This window comes from Rhipicephalus sanguineus, chromosome 3 (assembly GCF_013339695.2).
Source record: "Rhipicephalus sanguineus isolate Rsan-2018 chromosome 3, BIME_Rsan_1.4, whole genome shotgun sequence".
NCBI lineage: Eukaryota > Metazoa > Arthropoda > Arachnida > Ixodida > Ixodidae > Rhipicephalus > Rhipicephalus sanguineus.
Genome location: NC_051178.1, coordinates 84,270,012 through 84,284,033, shown reverse-complemented (window position 1 = coordinate 84,284,033; position 14,022 = coordinate 84,270,012). Strand labels below are relative to the sequence as shown.

The 14,022-nt window shown below is 44.0% G+C and overlaps 1 protein-coding gene across 1 annotated transcript in view; it reads right to left on the bottom strand.

Annotated features, from left to right (window-relative positions):
* LOC119386800 (diuretic hormone receptor) overlaps positions 1–14,022 on the bottom strand; it is a 182,058-nt gene that overhangs the window by 13,400 nt on the left and 154,636 nt on the right. The window contains exons 5-9 of the mRNA XM_037654076.2: positions 12,205–12,305; positions 11,088–11,173; positions 7,570–7,690; positions 5,996–6,146; positions 3,146–3,236 (exon numbers count right to left, since the gene is read on the bottom strand). Coding sequence (XP_037510004.1) covers positions 3,146–3,236; positions 5,996–6,146; positions 7,570–7,690; positions 11,088–11,173; positions 12,205–12,305 — 550 coding nt within the window. The remainder of the gene's footprint in view (positions 1–3,145; positions 3,237–5,995; positions 6,147–7,569; positions 7,691–11,087; positions 11,174–12,204; positions 12,306–14,022) is intronic.

The window sequence follows — 14,022 nt, the reverse complement described above, 5'->3', positions numbered from 1 at the left end:
ATTCCTGTTCGCACCAGCCCGCTGCGCATTAAGATACGTTTTTCAGGTTTCCATGACAAATCTCTTCAGAGCAAGCCCACCATGTAACGGAATCAAAAAGTGTTAGCATGGACAGAAGGTGTGAACAGGATTATTGCAAGGTGTGGTTTTTCGTAGTGACGAGCTGAAGCAACGTTTTATTTGATAGCGTCTCCATCCCATCACCATAGTTTGTTCATGCCTGCTTGTGAACCATTAATCTCCCCTACGACATACGCGTTAGAAGAGTATTATAAAAATATGTCAAACTCATATTGCCACGCCCACATCTTGTCTTGTTTTGATGTATTCGGGTTTGACCGGCAGGGACGGTTATCAACTGCACCTTAGTGAAATTGCAGGTTTCTTCAATGTTTCGTTTCTTTGCCTTTTTTTTTCTTTTTGCAAAAAGAAAGAAGCGTATGCTACGCTTTCTGAGATAACCATAGCTTTACAACTTGATGGCCATGTCTTTCATGACGATGATCCTACCAGAATTCATCAGCCCAAATGAGGTTATTCCCATTGATCGTTTAATAAATACGTGGTCACAATGGAGCAATTTCCTTTTTTACTTGCGGTGAATCTTTCGAGCGGTGTGTACCTGCTAATGGGGACCTCCATTTTTCGCACGAATACTTTACAGGCAATGTTGAGTTAATATGCGTACGTACTGTATGTTCCAAAAAATATAATTCGGTCATATAAGCTTGGATTAAAGCCCGTTGTAGTCAAACGGGTTTTTATACCAAAGTACGTAACGCACAAATCAGGTGGAACAGCAGCTGTAATTTTAGATGTAAATCCTAAACTTTTCGCTCACACACCCACCCTGTGCGATCGGCCAATAATCAGGTACCTAAGATAAAATATTTGAAATATAAAAAAGAGAATAATTAGCCTTTCGTGTAAAAAAAGTATTTTTGTTCAGAATTAGTATTCGACAATAAACATTAGGCGCCGGAATGTTTCGCAGCGAATAATAATTCTATTAAGAATACAAAAAAATTGACCCACTATAGGGGTACCAAGCCTGAAGGAAATGCGTAGCTGGGCGGCCTTCTTTTTTTCTTTTTCTTTTTATTTTTCTTGTTTCTCTGTCTCTTTGTATTGCTCTAATCTCTCTGTTTGCTTCTGTCTTTTTTGCGTCTTCTATTTCTATTCCTTGATTTGTCTCTCTTTTTTATTCGTTCTATCGTTCTTTCTCTTTCTTCCCCATCTTTGTCTCCCTCTCTCTATTTCTCACTTGCTTTCTGTTTCATTCTTTCTTTTTTTTGCTTTCTCTCTATTCCTTTGTTTCTTTTTCTTTGATCATTTTTCTTCCTCTTTCTGCATTTCCTTTTCTCTATTTCTCCCTTTCTCATTCTTTTTATGCCCTGCTTTAACTCTCTCCCCTCCTACTTTCCCTCCTCCTCGCCCTCACTTATTTTTCTACCTCCTTGCTATGCGACACTATACAAGGCTATGCTATATACTGTCAGGATGCCTGGATAGCCGAGTGGTTAAGACGCTCGTCTTCGGATCGTGGGTCCGTGGGTTCGAATCCCACCGCCTGATAACAAGTTTTCTTTTGGCCAAGGTTTTCTCTTTCTTTAAATCTTTCTTTCATTTTGTCTCTCTGTTTCTTTCTCTCCTTTTTTCTTTCTCTCTCGGTGTACTCGTTCACTCCTCTCACCCATAAGGGTTATTACAGGCCACGCCGGCTAAAATGGCGCACGTATTTTGGGAGCGAAGTAGAAGGTGAAGAAAAGGATTGAGAGGAAGAGGAGGACGAAGAGAGCGGATGCCGATTCATGATGATGACAGATTCTGTTGGCACTACCCGACGCAACGAAAAGCTTTAAGAGCTCCGCTCTTAAATACAACGGAGCCTACCTTGGTTGAATACGAAGTTCTGGATCCGTGGTTATAGCGTAAATCTCACTGACTGTGCTATAAAAGCTTGAACAGCCTCGCATACACAGCAGCATGCGCAGGTCCGTCTTTTATTGCCGCGCACTAGGAACGTCCTCTACTTTGCCTTTTTGCCCTTTTTTCAAAGAGCTTGACGTGTTTGCCTTGCCTTCGTCTTTCTTGCTGTATGCACGCGGCATTTGCCCCCCTCTGAAAGAAGCATCGTCCCGATGAGCAATCTAAGCATGGTCCTTAGCCAAACGTACAGTATGCACTAGCCTATATGCATATTATTTGTTAAAAAAAAGTGCGGAGTTCGCAGTGAGCAAAACTGAGAAAACAAAAAAGCTAAGAGAAACGGAACCGCTGCTCATGAAATCTCCAGTGCAAAAGAAAATATTAATCCGCATTTTGCGGAAGCATACATTCCTTTTCTTCCATCTACGTATCAAGAGCGTTGATGAACCGTATAAAATGTGCACCATGGAAAAAAAAATCAAATTGTTTTCCTCCCCTTCTACTCTCTGCATCCGATCTAGTAGGATTGAATAGCTGATTCGGCTATTATACGACTTATCCTTAAAGCCTTTGTTTTCAAAGACACCTGAAACGGCACCACTTAAATTCCTTCTCGAGAGCACTGCGTGTCGTTTTTTGTGCGTCGAATAAAAGCCATGCCGCCTTAAACATCCTTTAACCAGTAATGGTTCCGTATTTTGATGAGCCACATACTCATAGGAATGCAGGACCACCGCTGCTTAAAATACGTGCTTTGCTGCACAAATATTTTAAGCATAAAATGCAGTTCATATTTATGACGGAGGAAAGATGCTAAAAAATCACTGAACAAACAAAACCGTCGGAACATTTCAAACATCTCCCTTGAATTTGCTCTCACGTAGAAATTCAGAAGAAGATGGGCTCTTGAAATGATGAAAAATCCTTGGAACACGACATTCCACTGGAGCCAACGTTTTGACAAGCGGACTTGTCTACTTAAAGGCTGCAACTGCCTTCGAGTCATTTGCAGCCTTGAAGAAGACAGCTCTGCTTGTCGAAACATTGGCTCTAGCAACACCCCGTGTTCCAAGGATTTTTCACAAAATTTCTGCTGTTTTTATAAAAATAACAGTTTAAAAATAATTTATTACGAAGTCTAGAAAAAGAAAGTGCACGATTATCTTCAAGTACATATCAGTGAGGCATTAATGTGAGTAATATAAAGGTTGCATACACGCTATCAGAGATGCTCAGGTCGCTGTGCTGCCTTGAACTGAGGTAGGATTTTGTCGTGGCCCAGACAGCGGTAATGATGGCTGGCAACCCTGAAAACCAATGGTGCAAAACAGTTACATCATAAGGGAAACATTTTACATGATCCTGGAGTTTTTGGTGTTACTGTGAGAAAGTTTTTAGGTATTTAATTGTAAACCTTCTATGTTGCATGCCCGGTCTCTTCAACAGCAAGGAGTAGTAGCAGCCTTATTTGTGTACGACCACCTCCTTATATCATATCAATAAGAAATAAAAAGACATATTATTCTCTTGATAGCTGAGGAAAGCAACATGACACCGAAAATTGACCGCACTTGGCAAAAAAAGAATTCTTTATATACCGATCAACATGGTTTTACATTTAAAAACTGAAAAAAAAAGACCCCAGAGCAGGTCATATGTGATACATGCTGTCTTTTTCTTGCCTTAAATACGCAATGCATATCTCCATAGTCATCGTTGCGGTAAGCGCAAATTTTAGTTGCATTTTTCCTTCTGAACTTCAAAAACAATGTTTTAATTAAAAAAACACTTACATGTAACCGTGAAACACATTTCTACACGAAATAATCACAAGAAAGCAAGTGCGGCGACGATCACAACCACAGAAACACGAGTGAAAGGCAGGTGATAGTACGTTTTGAAATAGAAAATTTGTGCCAAGCTGGAGCAATGATTATCGCATGTCCGTCCACTGTAAGTTTCAAAGCACACCATCAAGAATAAAGGTAATGAAGCAGACTGAGTCACGCGCGGAAGTGCGGTCTCCAGGCGGAACTTCGGCGCAATAGTTTATACATCGATGCGTCAACATACATCTCTAAGGCATGTGTTCGAAATGAAAACTAGAATTATCTTGAAGCCTAGACATAGATAAATGCACAAACTTGTTGAACGTCGCCTAATGAAAGACAAATAGAATTATAAATGAGTAGTTCACTCATATAAATATATTTTCTACGTTGTAATTTGGTGTTTCTGGCCGGTATATTCTAGGGTGTCTTCTCACAGCTTATGCACCGCTCGTGCTTCTTATGTACAGCGATGAGCACTGTTAGGGTGAACACGCGAGCACGTGGCCGACGGCACTGTCAGCGCAGCGTAAGAGCTATCGTTGGAAAGATTGCACATGCACAGCATGTGCTCTGCGATACACTCTTTCCACGGCGTGCACACGTCATGGATAGGCTTGTTTTGGATACGCTTGTATGCGCGCGATGGAAAAATTATTTCGTAGAACGCATGATGCGCATGCGCAATGTTTCCACCGATGACCGTTACGCGGCGCTGACAGTGCCGTCGGCAACGCGCTCGCGTGTTCACCCTAACAGTGCTCATCGCTGTACATCATCATCATCAGCCTGTCTACGCCCACTGCAGGGCAAAGGCCTCTCCCATGTTCCGCCAATCAACCCGGTCCTGTGCTTTCTGCTGCCACGTAATACCTGCAAACTTCTTAATCTCATCTACCCACCTAATTTTCTGTCTCCCCCTCACGCGTTTGCCATCTCGCTGTACATTGTTCTTACTAAACTTCGCTCGCTACGTAACGTCTGTCATGTGCTCTTCGCTTCGCGTTAGCTCTACTTTTATCCGGTCAATTTAATCGCAGATTAAAAATAGTTGGTAATAAGTTCTGCATTTTTAGAAGGATGACGATATTTTCAGTTGGGATGCTTTACCCGCCATTTGGTATATTACAGCATCGGAAAGTTCTAAGGCTGCAGTTACAGCTACTACTTTCATTTACAGCTGCCTAAAGAAAAAAAGAAATAAAAAATGTTTACACTTATTCATAAAACTAGCGTGGCGGACCAACTTCCCTTATAGGCGTAACTGTTCATTTGCATTCGACAAAGGTATAAAGCTAAAATTTAATTGGGGCTCCACATGGTGCAAATTGCGTCTCAATGCCGACTAAAATAAAGGCTTTCTCGATATTACGGTTGTTTTTTCGAAAAGATATACAAACTTCGATGGTCTTAAAATATTTTTCGCGCGAAATATATCTTCCGTGCAGTAAGTATCGAATACTCCTAATGTTTTGATATAGAGCAATATGACAGGGTCAAAACTGCAAACATAGCACATTCTGGCAAAATTTCTGGAGATGTGTTTTGCAATGCAAGATGTCAGCACAATTTTTTTCATACGCATTTTAGATGGTCGCCAAAAGGGCGGGGTCATTGTCTCTAGAATGGCCCTGCTGTTATTGTGATCAAGTGCAATTCTGAGAGTTCTGTTTCGGTATGTGTTATGTCATCACACTGTTTCCTTCATTTGCAAGCCTGTTCATCTGGGCATGCATGAAATACATTTGTGTAGGCCGCACGTTTGAAACTCGGGAAGCGATGCTCGTTACGGCAGTGGCTCAGACGTGGGGATTCTGGGCTTTCTACTAGGCAAAAGGAAGGTGCGCCTCCCCCTTTATTGGTGGCGTCAATATAAGTTGATTTACTCTGTATTTTCCTCCTTTCTTTCTCTACAGCATATCCACCCTCTCTGCCAAGGCGGATATATGCCTCGAGTTAATATAGTCTGACGTGCTAATTCTCATCGCCGTTTACCTATTTTCCCATGTGTCTGGAAGTATAGTCCGGATTTAGTAACTGTCCTTAAGCAACCCCGCACACATGTAACGAACGTGTTTGGCTTCCCACACTTGGTTATATTCGCATTATTACGCGAGGAACGGTAGGCGGCACAATAATGGGGTTACTGAATGCTCTTTCCTCTATATTCAGGTCAACTAAACAGCGAAACTGCGCAAAACTTATGCGAAGGTGACCTCCAATTCATAACCACTTACCCCAACCGATAAACGCGTAGACGTGTATCCGCACAACTTCTACAGAGAACGTCTTCACGACTAGGATGTACAGGTAGAGGCCCTCGACGAACATCCAGAAGAAGTTGGTCCCCATCAAGTACGTGAGAACAATGTAGAGACCACAAGCTGCCTGCGGTTGGGCGGTAACAACATTTGCTTATACACAAATATTTTTTATTGACTATTAAAAGCAGTCAGAGTTTCGCAGCAATACTGAAGCAATGAATTAGATATCTACAAACTGAAATGTTATAACAAGTAAGGCAAGCGCCCAAATATCTTAGCATCCGACCTGTTCTCAACAAAATGCGTTGTTGCAGCAGGGAGGGCAGTGACCTTCGTGCCGTGTTATTGCGGCACCTCAAAGAGTGTGAAGAACATGGTACGCCCAAAGCTATGAGCCGTTTGCAGATCCTTGCCTAGTTAGGGTGCGCGCGACAGCGCCTGACCAATCAAAATTGGCTGTTATTGCCAAAGCCATGCCAAAAGCTGTCGCGACAGAAATGTGTTGCTGTAACAAACACCAAAAGAAAACTTCTCTGCGGCTATAAAATTCATATGGCAAGGGCGAGAAATGTGCCTGGAATTCGCAGCCGTCATAAACACCGGCTGTATGCCAGTATTATTAGCCATGAATTGTTGAATGCGCATCCACATCATTAGCGTAAGATCTTCTAATTACACCAGCTTCGTGCGCCTCCAGTGTGGTGTGGCTTTGTTGAACAAGAGAGAGCAAAAGCGCCAGTGTTAGGCAACTGCAGCCATGGTCCTTCAGCCAGCGTGGGGTATTATGCGCAGTATTCGAATTTAAGTAAACTTCATCTTCGAAAACAGTTTTAAATGACATTTGAAAGTTGGGACGGAAAAGTTGCCAATCTCAAGAATGTTTTGCGATAAGATTGCAACAGACGAAAATTATTATAGACGCACGGGATACCCGCAAGCAAAGAATCGCGAGCACGCACACAAATATGTTGATACACGGAATGAAGGGACTGGGCGCCTTAAAGGGACACTAAAGAGGAAAACGATTTTTCTCATATTAGCAAAGGACGCTTTCCCAATACCAAAAACACCACGCTTGCTGCGAGGAGACGCTTAGTAAGCGAGAAAACGCGCAAAAACAAAATGTGTGTGGTGACGCCACCTTGAAGTTTCCGCACCATTCGCCGTGACGTCACATGTTTTGACGGCGCCTGCTAGCGACTCCGTAGTTCCTAACCAGTAAAAATGAAGTACATTGTCCTCTGACGGGGCCATAGACTTAACATACCAAATTTGGGGTAAATTTGTTGAGCCAATGGCGCCAAAATACGATAAATACACTTTGAAATTCGTGACGTCACGTGGGGAGATTTCGGCGCGAATTTTAAAAGCGAAACCTTGAACTTGATTTTCTCCTCTATTAATAAACCTATGATGGCGAAATTAACGACATTCGAGTTTTCAGAGCAAAATTTATCGATCAAGGCGGATTCATTGTTTCTCTTTGGTGTCGCTTTAAGTTTACAACAATCGCAAATGACTACACTTTCACTGATTTCACAACTTACTCTTTGGAAATTTGGCAAAGGCACCGACTGCAGCGTGGCGGTGATGATCCAGGTTATAGAAATTAGGAAGTAAGTAACCATGAGATTCACATGTATCGTATTTCTGAGGCAGCTGAGGTCCCTGAAATAAAAGAAAAAATGTTTAATCTCTGTAACTTGGGAAGCATTTAAATAGTCGAAACATTACACAAAGCAATCTAAGTTGAAAAGAATTGGCGATTCCCTGGCAAGGCTTTAACAACCGCGCAGCGTCATCTGTGAAAATTACAACAAAGAAGTCACCGTTTATCCGCAAGGGCCGAACAATCAATACGATAGCAACAAATTGGAAGGTCACACGAAGAAATACAAGCAGCTCGAAACTTGGAGCATTCTGCTCAAGCAGAAAGGAAGCACGAAAAGAACACACACACACAGGACGAGCGCGAACTATCCATTGTCACAGTTGTTACTTCAACTAGCCCCTACTTTGGCTCTTCTAGCTAGCAGCTCACTCCTTTCGCAAAAGCGGCCGCTGCAGAGAGTGAAGTGACCTTTGCGCTGTCTATATATCGTAGCTTCAACGCAAACTTCGCGGTGAAAGCACAAGACGTACAAACCCCACCCTTTAAAGAGGCTCTCCAACACTCTTCAACGCCCCATTTGTTTACTCGTGGGTTGCCTAGACTGAAGCACGAACACGATGGCACAGAAAGAACAGCAGCGATAGCGGCACGCACTCCGAAGTTATTCGATCTAGAAAATTGAAAATAAAAGAAAGCAAAATACCTACCCTCAACTCGATTTTCACGGGGTCAGATGACCGCATTTCACTCGCCCTGTGACGTTTCAGAGAGCCCCAATGAAATGATCTGAAAGCTCCTATGTAGGGGAAGCTTGGAATCCATTGTTGCTTGCCCTTTCCATCGTATTGTTGACGTCATTGCCATAGTAACAAATGTGCTGCCTGACGCCTGACTTGTCAGAACTTGAGCGGGCGCTACTGCTTCAAAGCGAGGCTGGCGAGGCTTTGTCTGCTGTTCCTTACAACGACATTCCATGTCATTCCCTCCTCTCATTCTGAGAAGGGAATTTGTGGAGCGGCAATGGCGGTGAAGCACGGCCGCGCCTATGCAGGTTGTTCGGTGAGCAGCCCGACGAATTACAGGGTCATTCAACAAAGAAGATTACTGGCACCGCTTCAACAACAATCAAGAGCCTACCGCACGTGCGGAAAGAGGCGGCTCGCAAATGTACAGACGCAAACAGAGGGAAGAGGGAGAAGCGTTTCATATGGACATCTGACCGGCGCAAGCAAAAACACCAGAGGCGAAATGGCAGCCAGCGCCTCTGTCGTGCTTTGTCGTTGTAGTGATCTTTTTTGTTGCGACGGCGTCTATTTGGAGTCCATTGAAAAAGCACAGAAAAGAAAGACAAAACCAAATAGTAATCTCAAATTTGATGCCACGCCACGATCACTTCTAACGTTACCTTTATCCAATCATGGGCTCGTGCGCATCGTCGCCATTTCCGCCCGCAATAGTTCTGGCCAGCGCCACTACGAGCTGAGGCAGTCAGCAGCGATACAGCGACTTTATTGCGTGATTAAAATATTAAATCTTTTGATATTGGTGCTTATACCTATGCTAAAATTATCCCCAGCCCTCAGTCTACGAAACCCGCAAGTAAAAAATGGGGGGTTGAATAGTGTTGGAGGGCCCCTTAAGAGATAAACGCGCGACCACGGGCCACCACGCCCTGTATGTCAAAGTACAAGTCGGAGGCGCACATCTCCACTCCGGCGAAACACAAGAGAGAAATAGAATTGGGGAACAAAGGAGCTAGGGCACCCAAGACATCTTCGAGCCGCCAGGGCGCATGCGCAGAACAAAAGCCGCTCTTGGACTCTTGCGATCGCGTTGTCCCAAGACCCCAAAATGGAAACTAGCGTGGGTCGCCAGCCAGATGACGAAAACGCAGCGCGGGCACCGACACAGCATGGCCCGTGTATGGCATAATTTTAATTTCGCCTCATGTGGCGTCCCGTGCGTTTGACCCACCGTCGCCTGCATTTAATCTAACTCGCAAACGCTGTTGCTCCTCCGAACACGAGAGCAGCCTACCCAACGCAGCTACTAGCGGGCCGACGGCCTTTAAAGCGCGCCCTTCGCGCCATCTCGCCGGGTGATAATGAACACGCCGAAGCACCTCCAAGCGGTAAATGGTGCATATAAAGAGCCTGCATTAATCCCCTCAGCTGTCCATGAAAGCTGCTGAGTTTCTTTGACGACAGGTTCATTAAATTTCCTCAGTGCAGCCAGAAAATATCTACAAGAGTAAATGCGACAGAGGTCGAAGAGGCTTACGGGGGCCGGTGTGACAGGGGTATTAAGGCTTCTGTCTCCTTTCTGCCTAAAGCTCCGGATTAGTCCTTAGGTTCGAAACCTTAAGCAAAAACTAACGTTATAAATATATGAGAAGAAACGTGAGAAGTGGCAGTGACTTTCAGGACATGAAAGAAACGTTATGAACATTGTGGTGAGAAATGGTCACTCTTCATGTACATGTAAGGGGTCTATCTACTATATGAAATTATTAAAACGCTAAAAAATGAAGAACAGCCTCTAACTAATGACTATGACTGTGCAATAAATTCATGTGAGATTATGAAACGTCTACAATAATCGATCATCGGCTTCGTAATTAACAGGGTGGAGCAGCTGAAAAATGAGTCAAGCATAAAATATCAAACGTCCTACAAAAGTGCAGATTCAGATGGAGTACTCGTACCTAGGAGTAAATAAAGCAACACGCTTTTATTCCTAAATTAAGTGGCTCACCGCTTAGGTGGCAGATTTCAGTCTATATATGGACTATTTTTTAAAGGAATTTTCACACCGAGCAATGACTCTTGAGTGTCGTATTAAAAACTTGGAGGACGCTTGAGCTTCGCTTTGAAGAATAGAACGCGATAGCGTAATCAGACCGTTTCCAATCACTAGCCTAGCTTCGATTCTCGGTGGAAAGTTAAACCGTGCTGCAAGGAACGCCAAAGTGCGGACATCCTCCGACTCCTATCTCTCCAGTATCTACGCATGCGGCGCGAAGAAACACGGAAAACGCGCCCGCGGTCCCTTTGCGCAATCTCGCGGGAGATAATCAAGCCAAGGTGAAGTCCCACCCCAACCCCGTCCGGATGTGCATACCACCAACGGTAAATGGTGCTTATAAATAACTCGCCGTAAAGATGCTGCAGGATGTACGCGTCGGGGCCATGAGGCTAAACGCACCGCGCCACGGAGCGAGGGGTCGCAAGATCGAATCCACGTCCCACACGATCCAAAGTTTTTTATTATTTCTGTATTTGGAACTACCTCGAATTTTCGCTCACAAAAAACGCTGATTTTTCGCTAACAAGCACCGACGCTGACTCCGGCACCGGAATTTCCGCGAAACGAGCTCTTTAGCGCTATGGCGTTAAAATCAATATTACTTTGAAAATCACAAGAAAGAAACACATCTGTAGTTTCAATCCTTACTTGAAGTAGAAGAATATCCACAGGGCTAGGGTAAGTGCGCAGAGTGACAGGCCGTAGCCGATGTAGTATAGCAACGTCTCGTCGACCTAAAGAAAATAAGAAAAACAGAAGGTGAAAAATGATTGTGCGTCCGTATGACACCGATAAATGCTATTTACATCCTCTAAGAGAATGCCCAAATGCGGCGCTTTCTGTCTCACTCTATCGAGCGTTGAGCTGACCTTCAACCCAGTTGGTGTCGTGAGCCACCTCTACTAAGTGAAATATTCAAGGTCCCCAACAGGTTTCATCTCGAGGAAGAGGGACCAGCGTTTCAGCTAATGCTATACAGATGAGTAATCAAGAAAAGATGGTGTTGCTCTTTCAGCGCACGATCTTGGCTTCAGTGACACTATTTCGTGCGTAATTGGCAGCGCTCATCTCTCTGCGCGCTCAAACCTACAACCTTCACACGCGGATGAAAGTGTTCCAGGGGGATCTTACGCAAAGCTGTGGGCGTGCTGGAACTGGCTAGGTGAGGGCGGTTTGCCCTAAATTACTTGCGTGGCAGATCGCATGCAGCGTGGCAGAACGCATGCAGCGCCAAGGTCGAGACTTTTGTTCATAGCTCGCAGCAGCACGACCAACGAGCGTTTGTTTTTACAACTTCGTGTAGCAATCACCGCTTCGTGAGGCTCGACAAGGTGAAATATGCGCAACATCTTAAAGGTCGCTGTTCACCAATTTTTTTTTTATTTCGAGAAGATTGAGCTTCAGGCAAATATTAGGCCGAAAAGGTGTTCATCAACTAGCTCTTGCTAGGATGCTTGACTATACTGATCGGCGTTGTTTTGCCGCGTACTTTTGGTATCTGTTCACGGTATTAGAATTACTGTATAGCTATTTTGATTTTACTTTTTTTTCTTCTCATTCAGGCTAGTGGACGTGATGCCTCTTACTTGAAAGCTTGGACTAATCTACCTTTAATTACTGTTTTTGTGACGTTAAGCCGCTAAGCTTTTGCTAAGGAAAAAAAAAAAGCTTTCATTTTTATGGGAAAAAAAAGCTTTTAGGAAATACCACACTTAGATAAAAAAAAAAGAGCTTAATATAAGTAGGCTGTCAAAAGCGAGCTCACTTGCGTGTCAGCCGTGGCTCCTTCCAAAATGGGCCGACAGTTGGAATAGTCGGAACGTGCCGCCCACGATCCATTTTGCCAACACTGCCGCGTGACGTTTTCTGTAATTCGAAACAGAATGTATACACAAATATATGAAAAGCAGCAACAATAACAACAAACGCTACAACAACAACGACAATCGATAAGAGAGTTTCGAAGTTTGCTCAGATGTGGCGTCACTGTGAGGGGTGTCGAATATCGCTCGAATTTGACACCGCTTCTTATAGATTCAGCGCCAGTGCGACGCATCAACAGAACCAAACCGTAGAGAACGCTGGGCGTTATTTCGCCTCTAGAAAATAAAAATAAAAACCCAGACGATATGTTTGCATGCGCATAAAAAGCGATGCTGAGGAACAGCCGTCGAAACGCCATCCGAAATTGATATTTGAACTACACACCGTATGCACAGTTTCGTATGCCATGATCACATACGCTGAAAAATAGGTTTTCGAGGGCGGAATATTCTGTTACAGGCATGCATGATAGATCAAGATTTCTCGAGCCATGTTCTTTGTTGTTGTTTTTTTAAAAAACCAACCGAAACTCTATCACCAGTCCTTCGCGATAGTATTTCAGATGGCGCTGGCGCAAGTAGAAGAAGCAGAATTTGAATGCAAGGTACAGTGGTGTATATGTGTCCGGCTTACGAATTGGCAGCATCCGATGATAATCAAGTGCTAACTCTGAGTTACCTACGTGCAGCAGCTACTACCGGACGCGGTGGTCTAGTGGTTATGGTTCTTCAGATGCTGACCCGAAAGCCACAGGATCGAATCCCGGCAGCGGCTGCTTCATTTCGATGGAGGCGAAATGCTTGACGCTGGTGTGCTTATATTTGTGTGCGCGTTAAAGAACCTCGCGTAGTCCAAATTTCTGGAGCACTCCATAACGATACCCACATACATATCGTGGTTTTGGATCGTAAAACCCCAACAATTATTATATATTGTAGTGATGCAACGCGACGAAAAGACAAGCACACCTTTCGACAGCGAAACAGCGTGTTGAAAATCAGCTGACAAGGAGAAACGTCTTCATCGTCTTCAAATATCCACAGCCCCACGAGATGGTGTTCGTTAAAATCCTCCATCGTCGTCGTCGTTCACATGTATACACGCGTCAATATGTGTAAGCTACTGCTTTTCATAAACAAATTCAATCAGGAGCAAATTGTCCACGGCATCCAAGACAGAGCCATAACGTCACGCCCCAGTAATCACAAGTGATCTATCGAGTAACGCAGTATCTTCGCCTTTAGAGCGCGTGTTCATCAAACTGTATTTAAAGCGGCACTTGCTTCGTAAGTCAAAGTCATTATCCCTCTCGGCCTTAATAAAATCGCGCCAGCGTACACCAAATAGCGCATCAACGCCTCTAACACCGAGAAGCGGCAAGACTGGCGAGAGTGAACGTAAGACCATAAAATCATTCAACAGTCTCCTACGCTTTCCTCTTCAAATAACTTAATTACACGCACCATTTCTTTGTTGCGATTATTGATGCGTCCATCGTGAAACCCTTTCCTTCAGCCCAACCATCCAAAAAGAAAAAAAGTATATCCAGGCTAGTCAGCTATTGTCATTCGCTATCATCCGCACTGCATTTTGAAACCAGAAGGGTGTCGACTTGGGCTTGTTGGTTTGTCATTCTCGTAAACTGTTGCGCGTGAAAGAAGTAGACGGGGAACACAAAAAGACACACACGGAGCGCACACTGTCAACAAATTTTATTAGCAGAGCGACGCGACCTTATATACCTGGCAAACCTCAATGC